This window comes from Ambystoma mexicanum, chromosome 13, assembly GCF_040938575.1.
Source record: "Ambystoma mexicanum isolate Mex_15411 chromosome 13, UKY_AmexF1_1, whole genome shotgun sequence".
NCBI lineage: Eukaryota > Metazoa > Chordata > Amphibia > Caudata > Ambystomatidae > Ambystoma > Ambystoma mexicanum.
Window position 1 is genome coordinate 727736531 of NC_090938.1, and position 12845 is coordinate 727749375.

The 12845-nt window shown below is 48.1% G+C and overlaps 1 protein-coding gene across 2 annotated transcripts in view; it reads left to right on the forward strand.

The window, feature by feature from the left end:
- The first annotated feature begins 382 nt into the window (after positions 1-382).
- Positions 383-12845, forward strand: part of RNF5 (ring finger protein 5) — a 45458-nt gene continuing 32995 nt past the window's right edge. For both annotated transcript variants that reach the window (XM_069634941.1, XM_069634942.1), the window contains exon 1: positions 383-599. In XM_069634941.1, coding sequence (XP_069491042.1) covers positions 445-599 — 155 coding nt within the window. In that variant the 5' untranslated portion in view covers positions 383-444. The remainder of the gene's footprint in view (positions 600-12845) is intronic.

Consider the following 12845-nt stretch of genomic DNA (forward strand, 5'->3'; position numbering starts at 1 on the left):
TAAATTGGGAGGGTTGGCATGTATGGATTTGCATATGGTTATTCCCCTTCTGTAATGGCTTGGCAGGCTGAAAAACCATGGTCTGTAGGGTTGCCCAGAGCTATGATTAATTCAAAACCTTCCAACCATCACCTTTTTGTTTTGCACCTTTTGTGTGCTGTCATGTCCTGTGATTATAACATGTTGCTAATGATCATTTTTGAAACTTGAAAGATCCTACCTGTTTTCGGTCACAGAATGTTGGCAAGTATGCATCAGCTCTCGGAGCTGTCAAGCATCGTGATGCCCACCCTTGCCTTCCCGCTCTCGCAAAGATGACGAGGAGGCGAAGTGCACAACGTGACAGGCACGTCGGAACGTGCAAGCCACGTGAAGAAGAAGGGGCGGGGTGTTGCTAGGGTCCGTTCCTCGTACGGGAAGTAGAGACTACTCTGCCCGGTGCAGATGGCGTCTGGATCCGAGGAGGGTGGGCAGCCCGGCGAGCAGGACAGCGCTGGCGCAGGGGCGCCCAGCGGGAGCCCGGGGGCCACCTTCGAGTGCAACATCTGCCTGGACACCGCCAGGGACGCCGTGATCAGCCTCTGTGGACACCTCTTCTGGTACCTGGGAAGGGGGCGCGTCGGGTCGTGGGAGGTCTCAGAAAGGGGGTGGTACAGCGGGGACTGGGAGTGCAGGTGGACATTGGGCATGGAGTGAGAAGAGTAAGGTTCCCTTTTTGTGTTTCAGGGTACTTTTTCTAACCACGGTAGGTTTTCCTTGGGTGATGCTGGTCCCTGGAGAGAGCCAGGTCCTATATTGCACACTATTGCGAAACTCGTTTCCTTTCTCGCACTCCCTGGTTTCTGCCTGCTCTGTGGCCCCTAGGGCGAATCCTGTTCAGTGGTATCACTTTAGTTGTACGAGAGCAGGGAGTTTTCCACTTTTCTAGAACACTGGAGAACAGAATGTATTTTATGAGGCTAAGTAAAGCCAGAATAATTAACGTAACTATGGTCCTTTTGGGCAGTGCTTGCCATGAAAAGCCAGGGTGCTTTTTGTCTGCCTTTTTTGAAAGCTGGCTGCCTGTCTTCTTCTGATGCTTCTTGGCTGCACCTGCCCCATTGAAACCCGTGTATGGGCGCAATATAAATACATCTCATCATTTAGTATTCGTGGACACTAGTCCTCGCTGCTGGTCACTGACATTGTTGTTCATGGCTGTGGAGCCTTGACCACCATTTACACGACCCTCTCTCTGAGAGAGCACAAGTTCTCTACCAGCAGTCTGCTGCAACACCCTCCGGTATTTTTCATTTTCTAGAGCTGGATTTTTGCCTGAACGTCCTCACCAAGTTGTGTACCACTGAGAAACCCCAAATCATTCAAGATTTCTTTCTCTCCGTGTACCCTAAAGTGGCTGTCTGAAATTCACAAGTTGATTGGCAGCCTTTAGCTATAGTGCGGCATGGCCTTGCTGTACCCTGTAGTGGGGTTTAAGGGAACACCTGTGTAACTCCAGTGCTGAGTCTAAAATTGCAGTGTGAGTGGGATACTTATGTTTTCGTATATGGTCATGGCTATTCCCTGCTGCGATCAAGTTACCTGGCAAATTTGTGGAAGTGGGTGGGGCCAAGGGGGTTCCCCCCCAAAGACTCTCCTCCCGCACCTATTTTTTACTATTTGCGACCCGCCCTAAAAAATGGATTGAACTTTTTTCGTTATTGTTTCCACGTTTAAAATGCAGGTATTAGCCTGACAATGAAAAGGCGTTGTACCCAAGTCATATGCTTGCACCAAGATCAGCTTGTACATCTAATGTAACCCACTTTGTGTTGACCCCTGTGGTTGGACCTCATCCATGGAAACAAGACTCTCTACTAAACTGTTTACTTAGTAATATTCGCTCTGATGTTCTTCATGCCCGTGCCATTTCTAAACTGGCATTGCAGGTGAACAGCCACTCGGTTGCATCCCCCAGGCTTTGTTTCATGACCAGGTGTGTAGACCGGGTGGGTGTGTAGAGCGGTTGAGCGCATAGAGCAAATGAGTGTCGAGTGCGGATCAGTGCTAGAGCGGGTGGGTGCGTAGAGCAAACGGGTGCGTAGAGCAGTTGAGTGTGTAGTCCGGATGAGCGCGTAGTGCGGATGGCTGATAAGAATGGCTTTGAGCGCCTGAAACGGTCGTAAACGCGTAGAACAGTCTGAGTACATGGACCGGATGGCTTATATGGAACCTTTGGAGTGATCGCGACCGCAAGCACCTAAGATAAACCACCTTATCACATCTCCATGCTTACTCTCTTCCTTACACCACCACTCATCTAGAACACAGCGATACTATGACACCATTCGGTATAGCTGTTCTCATACCATCATTCTGTCTCATAACTTCCCATCACCCTATCTAAACACTGCTGGTTATACACCTTCCAGCCTAGGCGTGTCCTCAGGCCTAACGCAGCCAGATCGGTCTGGATAACAACCTGCCAGAACAAACACATACTATTGATCCCTCAACCACCACACCTACCGCTATGAAGCAGCTATCACACGAATACCTCACCAGTTGCCCACATAACTGGTGCTCACACGTGCCTTTTGACTCCCTCTACCTCTCTCTACTGACTTGAACTTCGGTTCCCGAGGGCGTTCAACCTACCAGCACCTTGAGACCATACCAATGGTGCATAAGGCACTATATAAATGCAAAATAACATAACATATTCTTGCTGCTTCATATCATGACTAATGCTATTGATCACCTGTGGAGTCCTGCAGCCACCCCTTGATCTTCAACCTTTTCATGGAATTGCTCGTAACCCTCCTGGCTCCACACATTTACATCCACTGTTATGCAGATAAGACATAGCTGTTCTTCAAGATATCCTCCAGTGAAGCCATCATCCACAGGTTCAAGGCCTGCCTCGCATGTGTCCAGTGCTTACCTGAATCGCAAACCTTCAAGACCAAATTCCTACTGCTGATCAACCACCCTGATATCCAGACCTGGTTCTCTACTGTGAGCCTTGAGGATTTCGAAAACCCCAGCTGACCACCTGCAGCAAGTCCCTTGGGTTTTGTATTGACACACCATGGCAAGAAAGATACAAACCGCATGGTATCAACTTTCCCCCTTGCACAAAATCATGTACTTCTTCCCAGCAAACAACTTCAGATCTGCTGCCAAGCCTTGGTCATTTCCTGCCTGGATGTCCTTCCGATGACCACTCTGGAGCCCATAAAATGTCCTAGATGCTGCACCTTGACTCTTCAAAGGTTTCTTCAAGTGCACCCACATCACCCGACCCTAATCCAGACTTACCTTTGCTCCCTCGGTGCATTTGCCCCCTGTGTCTGCGCATGTACTCCAGTTGAATGCGCATCTCCTTTCTAGGGGCACTTTTGTATATTGTAGCCAGTGCAGTTTGTTTACATGGCTGAGCAGTGGAGCTCTTGTGTATAGTATAAAGCGAGAGCTTTGCACTTCTCCTGCAGCCATGTATGTCTAAAGGGCACTGGCCCATATGGGATGGACCGCCACCTGGCAGCATCAGGACGCATTGCCAGAGGGCAGTTCTACCCTTGGGCAGAATTTGTGGCCTCTGGATTCAGAAGTGCCCTTTTGATCGGCGCTATTTGGACCGTCCGAAAGGGTGTGGGCCTGTTCAATGCTTTTTTGTCCTTCCTATACTATGTCCTTAAACAGCACTTGATCGGATTCCTCCCAGCTGTCATCTGATAATGGGCATTGTTACATTAAATATTAATCCACCACCAAATGGTGGGTGGGCGCAGTCTGCCATGCCAGCATTCAAGCTGGCCTTGTTCACGTAACAGCCATATCCGAGTGCTTAACTCAGTGTTCTTATCTAACAAGTATGTGTATGGGCACAAATGATGTGTTTATTTTTCCACTGCTACGAGCTCAGCTAGTCTGTCGGGTATCTCCTTCAACACGCAGGCACCCTGAATGCCTCTTCCTGGACACATGCAGCATCCTCTCTTCTCCTGGCATTCTCGCAACTACTGCTGCATGCTCACTATCGCAGAGGTCTCCCAGACATGTGGCAATGGGATGGCCAGCTCCTTCTGGGTCCCGCAAGTCTTCTGGGATATATGCCAGCATCCTGTCTACTTCTCCAGTCGCACCACAGCTGCCTCCTTTTTATCAAGGTTCCTCTGCTGTGCTCTTTCCCTCCCCCTCCCCTTACAGGCTTCCCTGTTGCTCTCCTTGATGATCTGTCTCTTATGTTATACATCTACAACTAAAACGGGTTGCAGGTGTGCTCCCTCAATTGGGTTTCCCTGACTTTGATTAAGGGGACATGCCTGACTCTTACAACACTCTGCAGGCATTTTCTTCATCCCAGTACTAGAGTGGTCAAATGGTATAGTGTTCACTACTCTTAGTCTTCCTCTTCCCAGTACTCTTCCTTGTGTAAGGTGTCCTTTGTTACTCACACCAGAATCGATACACCCTTCTAGGGAAATAAGGTCAAAAGGCGATCTTGTAAGGATAATCAGTTTAATCATACAAATGAGGCTGGTGGCCAAGGACTCTACTGCCTGAACGGACTCCTCCTGTCCCTTTTCCCGTTCCTTCCTGCAAGTGGTTTCAGGCAGGGGTTTACATAGGTCTGGCTTGTCATGGTAATGTCACTGGAGCGGGATCATTATCACATCCGTCCTTTTTCCATAATAGAGATGCTCCAACGCCTTCTTTCTTTGGTGTAAGCTGTTTTGTCAGGGCATACTAGTCTACATTTTGTTAACTATGCAAAAACACACTGAAGCTCTGCAGACTTTTACAAACCTTGAAGCCTAGTCCAAACTAAACATTATCTATGTACACACCATTGGGGGGCGTGGCTAACTAACCATGAAGTAGGACGTGTTCCGGTGCAGCAGCTCCTGACGATCCGACGGCGATCCGTGATAACGCGCTTAAATGGATTTAAAAGTTCCTGGAAATACTAGCAAATGCGTCCGAATGTGTGCCCCACGACATCAACGAACTACAAGCTACCGGTGTAAGCATGCCGAAGATATAGACTTTTATGTGTGGGACTTGGTGGGAATGTATTCCCACAAAATGGCAGACAACAAAGGCAGTGAGACCCCGACCACTGAAATCACAGAGCCAGGCTGTGAGCGAAGAGCTGGCTCCAGACGGGGTACCCAGCGAAGCACATATTTGATACAGTTTTAGCTCGTGTTGAGGGTGCGGCAAGCTTTCGAGCGGAGGATCAAAGAGTTACAGTAGCTGTCTGTGGGGCTCCCCGAGTGTTCCATCGGAGGGAGCGGGCTGCGCGAAGCTGATGTGGCCGGGTGCCGCGGGACAGAGAATATCAGGAGCGGCTACCCGAACGCTTCCCCGTGCGGAGAACAGGAGCCGTGTACCAGAACTGAAAGAAACATTGTAGCGGAGGCAGCGGGTGCGCTGCAGTAACGTGTTGCAACATTAGTAGCGGATGCCTGGGCTAGGAACAAGGAGTTTGCGACGGTCGCGCAGAGGACGGAGGCACGCGAGATTCGGGCTGGAGGACAGATTATAGGGACTCCAGCACACAGGCCAGCTGGTGCAAAAGGCAGCTGCCCCTTAATAACATAAGCAGCTGATCGCTGGGGAAACGGACACCTTGTAGCAAAGGCTACAGGTGAACACACTAACAGACCACTGGGCTGGCACTGATGGAGGTGATTCTGTACTCTTAAAGACCAACACGAGTACAATATTTGGAGCTGCGGGCACTCTGTGGGGCTGAGGACAAGCAGAAGACCCCGAGGAGTGGGAGAGTCAGAATGTGGACACCGCCATAGAAAGGCACGGCATACAGGGTGGGCCCAAGCTGATGATATAAAAGTGACCGCTGCGGATACAGGCAGTCGTGGGAAGAGTGTAAAGAGCCCAAAAGCTGGGTGATCACGATAAGGGAAAAGAGCAGGCTTTAAGATGCAGCAAGGCAATTTGAAACGTGGGAGGACATGACCCACTCGATGAAACAGCCCAACAAACACAAGCCTATACAGGGGCTCCTCTAGGATAATTGCCCCAGACTCGGAGCGATACGCTGGTGCCGCATCAAAACAGAGGGGCAGGATTGATACACCAGAGACCAAGCAACCCCAGACACATAACTGAGGCGGCAAGATGGCAGGGAGAGGGGCCGTAAGCAAGAACAAACAATCCACAATGGAAGCATTCGCAAAAACGCAGCAATCTCCTACGACCACAGCTCCCAAGGGTGCGACAGCACCAGCGGAAAGCACCGTAGCGACTGAAAATCCCCAGATATTAGCGGCCATTACGGAGCTGAGAGACTCATGGGGGATAGCGATGTCGGACTTGCGCACTTCCCTGGAGGCTGAAATAGACGCAGTAGGCATAGAAGTCACCTTGCTGCGACAAGATGTTAGGGCGTTGGCAGAGAGAACGAGCAGCCTGGAGAGTGCATTGAAAACCAACACGGACACTAGCACCAACAATGCAAAGGAGGTTCACATACTGAAGCAACAGGTAGCTAACCTAGAGAATCGTGCGGAGGAAGCGGAAGGGAGAGCAAGAAGCAATAATATCTGCGTGGTCGGCCTGCCGGAGGGGGAGGAAGGCCAGGACCCCACAGACTATGTTGAGCATCTAATCTTACAAGGAATAGGGGTCAAAAAACATTTGCAGTGGAGCGCGCACACAGAGCCCTTATGAGGAAGCCGAAGCCTGGGGCCCCTCCCCGGGCGATAATTGCAAAGATACTGAACTATAAAGATCGCGAGAAGATTTTGAGTACTTTCGTAAAGGGGGGGAACTATTGAAAAGGCTTCAAACACCATCACAGCGTATCCTGACTATACAATGTTGGTCCAGAGACAACGGTATAGCTGTGTGGCAATCAAAAGGAGGTTACTTATGGCCGGAATCAGATATATGCTTCTATACCCCGTGAAACTGAAAGTGTTGCACAAAAGCAGGATGTCCTTTTTTGACACTCCGGAAGAAGCAACGACATGGCTGGACCTTCAGGGCTGCCCGGAACAAGATACGGAGCAGGCTCAAGAAGAACACGATAAGTGATTGGGATATTGCATGTATATTGATATGACGCAGAGCGGGTACCCCAGCAGTGACTATATGATGGAGATTAAGATAAATGGGTGCGACCGAGTAAAGTTGATATTTGGCTGTGATGCCTTTGTGTCGAACTTAGCAGTTCGTATACATACGTAAACTGAGTAGCAATGTGCGGTTGAACTGAAGCAAACGGGAGCAACAGGACGAAAGCACCTTACTCTTTCCCCCCCCCCCCCGAACAATAGTGGTAGTAGCAGTAGGTTAGCCAATAGGGCGACCTCGCCCTGCGGAGCTTTGAGTACAGGCGATTGCCAGAAAGAGCTAGATGCGGGGGTGCCTGAGAACCAGGGATGGAGCTGGGCAACAGTTGGGGGGTGGGGGGGGAGTTTGGTGTGTTTTTGGTTAAGGGGAGTTTAAACCGGGAAACAAGCCTATACAGAATGGAATGGAACTTAGATTTAGACTGCACCTGTGGGAGGTGGAATGGAACTCGGAAGAAGCCATGGGGGACCTTAAAATAGTTACATGGAATGTAAGGAGGCTAAACAGTTACCTAAAGAGAAATAAGGTCATGTTGTAACTGCGTAGGTAAAAAATAGGTGAGTCTCTTGTAGCAGTGCAATGTCTGACATGAGAGAAACTGGATACGATTGCTGGGAAGTGGAAGGGGGTGATGGTGGGCTCATCATATTCTGCTTATGCCAGGGGAGTGCTTATTTGGGTGGCGCCACATGTCCTATTTCAACGGTTGCAAGAGGTAGCTGAGACAGATGGGAGGATGGTTATATTGAGGGGACTGGTGGAAAATAGGGAGATAAGCATAGTAAATATGTACGCCCCAAACCAGAACACAGCGGCATACGTCAAAACATTGTGTACTAATCTGAGCACGGGTGTGGGAAGCGCAGTGATTTGGGGAGGGGACTTTAACTGCGTACTTAACCCAACGGTAGATAGATGGGATGGGAAGATGGACAGACCTGCCCCTGCTGCTAAAGCGCTGCAGAAACTGCTGAGTGACTTTGGTCTAGAAGACACGTGGAGAATGAGACACCCCCAGGAGAGGCAATATTCGCACTATTCTGCCCCGCAGCAGTTACACACGAACTTGGACTACATCTTTACTACACCGGAAGTGTTAACAGAGATAGAATATAAAGCAAGGGTTCTTTCGGACCACTCGCCCCTGATCCTCGGATGGCAATACTGCCCCCGAGAGTGAGGATTCCGACGTGGCGCCTACGAGCGGAAGCACTGAAAGACCCCTTTTTTAGGGAGGACATGAGGGAGGAGATTGTAAACTATTTTGAGACGAATACTGGTAGTGTGGATTCGGCAGGAACACTGTGGAAGGCCTTCAAAGTCGTGATGAGAGGGGTAGCCATAGCAAAATCTAAAGGTCTACAAGGTGGGATTCTAGCTGAACTACGAGAGACGGAGGAGAAACTGGAAGAGGCTTTAAGGGGCGAAGATGGCACTAAAGAGAAATTAGAACTGATACTCGTGCTACAGCAAAAATGCACCGAGCACTGGGATAGATTGTGTAACCTCAATTATAAAAAACATGTAGAGACAGCATGCGGGTAGGATAAACCAGGACAACTTTTGGCGTGGTTATATAAGAGCGAGACCCCCAGAGTCACGATCAGAACCATAATGAGGGAAGACGGTAGTGTAGCGGACACCCAAGAGGGAGTTGACCAAGAGTTTGCAGACTATTATAAATAAGATATTATATGGAGACGATGGTAAGAGCAGTCCCGCTACGATAATAGAAACATTGGAGGATATAGGATTGCCAAAGATAAGTGCAGAGGAGAAAGAGGAGTTAGATGCACCAATTACCCTAGAAGAACTGGGGGAGGTGGTGAGACAGTTGCCTACTAGCAAGACCCCGGGGGTGGATGGACTCCCAAGTGAATTTTATAAAGTATACATGGAAGAGGTTCTCCCCCCACTGTTAGAAATGTTAAATGAAGCGTTTGAGACGGGAAGTTTGCCAGAGTCACTGAGAGAAGCGATCATAATACCGCTTCCCAAACCTAATAAGCCTGGGCACAGCTGCAGCTCCTCTCGTCCTTTGTCGATGCCGAATCAAAACGGCAAGATATTGACGGCTGTCTTGGCAAATAAATTAAGAGGGTTATCGGTAGACTAATACACCCTGATCAGACAGGTTATGTCCCAAATAGGAACATCTCCAATAATCATAGACGACTCCAATGAATCATTGAGTGGTAGCGAAAATGCGGGTGAAATGGCAATTGTGTCCTTGGACACAATAAAGGCCTTTGAATCGGTCAAGTGGCCATGGCTGTTGGCAGCCCTGGATGGCTATGGGTTGGGGCCTGGATATGTATGGTGGGCGAAAATACTGTATAGTGAACCTCTGGCTAGAGTCAAGACAGGATTGGTGATATCGGAAAGGTGGCAGCTTAGGAGGGGCACCAGACAGGGATGTCCGTGGTCTCCAATGCTCTACATACTGGCCCTGGAACCTCTAGCTATATACCTGAGACAACAATATGATACCATAGGCATTGAGGTGAAAGGGGAACGACATCTGATCTCCCTATACGCAGATGATATGCTGCTGTACTTGAGGCAACCGGAAGAAAATCTCCAATATATTTTAGAAGTAATGGAGAGATATGCGGGGTTGTCTGGCATAGCGGTGAACCCCCAGAAGTCTAGCTTGTTCCCACTAGGTGGGTACAAAGGGATCCCAGTGGCGCAGTTACCTGTATTGCAGGTACCATGGGCGGTCAGTACATTTTGGTACTTGGGATAGACATATACCACACAGTGGAAGAGGAGCATAGGTGCAACACGGAGGTGGCCATTAAAAAATTGAAAATTGCATGCGATTTTGGGTGAGGTTGCCCATAGCAATGATGGGGCGGGGAGCAGTGCTCAAGATGGTGGTCTTGCCTAGGCTCCTGCACTACTTTGGGAACATACCATATCTGATACTATTCAGTTTGGTGAAGAACTTTTTAGGTATGTGCAGGGATTTCCTGTGACATGGCACGCGGAACAGAGTGGCACTATGGAAGCTACAGAATTTCTATGAAAGAGGGGGGGGGGTAAAATTGCCCAACTATGAGGTTTATTATGTGGCGAGCCAACTGCAGTATGTTGCCAAATGGCTCTCTGATGAAGAGACCTCTGAATCCAGGCTGTTTGGACAAGATTGTACACCTTTTTATTTGAAAGAAATGATGTGGGTACCCAAGGCAGAAATGAAAGGGCGCCCCAAGATGATGATACTGGGGTGGAAGATGTGGCGTAGGGCATGCCAGATGATGGAGAACCCGTCTCTATGCTCTCTGCAGGTATGGTTGCATTAACAGGGGCAGATGAACAGCTGAGAATGATAATCCGAAACCACTGGGAACCGGTTGGGCTAGCAACAATGGGTGATATTTGGTGGGGGGGTTCTAGTATTATTACCTTTGAGGGGCTGCGGCATGAAACTGGGTTGCATGCGGGCCAATATATTACATATCACAGAATGGTGCAGAGAGTTAAGAGAATATGGCCCGAAACTGTGCTGGAGGAAGAACCAGATGCCACCATAGATATGATATACGACATAACGGAAGGGGGACATGAGATATCCAGAATATATGAGATGTTGATGCTCAAAGTGGGGAAGGAGGTCACACAGTAGAGACTAGATTGGGAAACGGAAGTGGGAGCCCCGATGGAGGATGGGATGTGGGAACGGGCTCAGGGGTATCATAAGAAGGTATCTAGAAATGCAAGATTGAAACGGATACAACTGAATATTACACACAGGGCATACATGACACCCCAGAGGATATCGAGGTTTGAGAATGCAGGATGGCAAGCATGCCCTAAGTGTGATGAGGAGAATGCGGGCATGGTGCATATGTTCTGGTCATGCCCGGTCATTGAACGCTTTTGGAGTGATGTGGAGCGGAAACTGGCAGAGAAGGGGGTCAAGATTGTAGTGGACACAGTGTGGCCCTGTTTGTTAGGGGGGTTCCCAAGATCACAGAAGCTCAAGCATGTGAGTAAACAGAGAGATCTGGCATATGTGCTTGCAAAGAGGAGAATCGCTATGGGGTGGAAGACATGCCATAGACCGAGAGTGGTGGTGTGGTGGAAAGATTTGCAGAAATGGGCGGAGGCAGAAACCATAGTATGGCAGGAAACGAGCAATGCTGGGAGGGGAGGAGACAGTCCCTGATGGCCTGGAAATCATTGATAGCAGAGCTGTTTGGGTCAATACGAGACCCAGCTGAACCCATGGAAGGAGAGATCCTGCTACAGGATGCAGATACAGAATGTGTAAAGTGATGGGCTCGAAATGGGGGGTGGGATATGGGAAGCAGTGACAAGTAAGCAATGTATAATGGAACTGTTGATATATGCACTGCCTGTTTGGTTTGGATTGTTTGGTTGAAATTTAATAAAATGTTTAAAAAAAATCTATGTACACACCATCTTCATTCATTCTATCCATATTTCACTCATCCTGCTCATGTTATCTGGTTCCTGCAGTTCCCCCCACACTTTATACTTATAATGTATCTGAGTCTCTGAAATGCATTTTTTTTTTTTTTTTTTTTTTTATTTATTATTTTTTATTTGTTTGTATTTTTTTTTAGCTATATTTTGACCTAGGAACTGTTTTGCTGCATATAAACAATGTTGAATACAATGATGACGTTGGATTGAATTTGTTTTCAACTCAATTTAAAAACTTTGAGCAAATAACCCACTAAGCTCTGTTTTGAGATACAAGAGAGCATTAAGCATTGCTGGGTGGTAACACCCAACTTTTTTTTATTTTGTTTTTTTATTTTGTGGATCCCAGTGTCAGAGGATCGACTAGAGCCTGATAGCTCCTATTTAACAGAACCAATAATACACGAGTAATAACATATTGATTAAAGAACCTATGGTGGTGCCCACCTCGCGCCTCTTTTCTATGTTTGCACGAGAGTCTTCCCAGTGCGCCCCCCCAGTACATTATAGTGCCTTTTTAAAGATGTCTTGCCTTTAAAGATGTCTTGCCTAACTCTAAAGCCCTTGGGTGTTCGGGAGGACATGCTCCTTCCCAACACTCGTCCCAGTACTAAGTGTCACATGTGGGGAAATGAGGGAAGCGGCTTTATAGTATCCCATAAAGCTCGGGGGGATGGTTTGTTTAGTCTTAAACAGGAAAAGGGGATACCATGTCTCTTCTGTGTAGCCCAAGAACCCTCCACCCGGGTGATCCTCCCTTGCTTCTCCAATCCCAGCGTCGGGATTCAAAAGCAATGGCTTTTCCCTGGCCACCTGAGCAGAGGATCTAAGGGTAGTAGTAGTGGGAATATCTTGGTGTTTCTCACAGTTTATATTGCAAAAGTACTGATTTGCCAATGAAAGAGGTCATTAAGCTCACTAGTACATGGTGTAATGTTCTTTCATGTATCTTTCCATTTTTAAAAAAAAGTACATGCAAGTTGAGGATCTTTCTGTGAGTGCAATAGCTTTTTCGTGGCCGTTGTTTATTGTGTGCAAATAAATGAAAATAAAAATGTAGTGTCTTGGGCAAACCTGGGGATTGTGGGAGGAGGAGGAGGGTTACCAGAAAATGTAGGTGAACATTGAAAATCCTCACTACGTGCAGTGCTAACCTAGACCAGTATCTCTCTAAGGCTTTGTTTTGTGACACTGTTCCAACAAGAGGCAGTCCATCACCTAGATTATTTTTTTATTTTGTAACCTATGACGGTCATATGCAGAAGGAGAAACCTTCCTTTTTTTTTTCTTCTTCTTAGAATGAT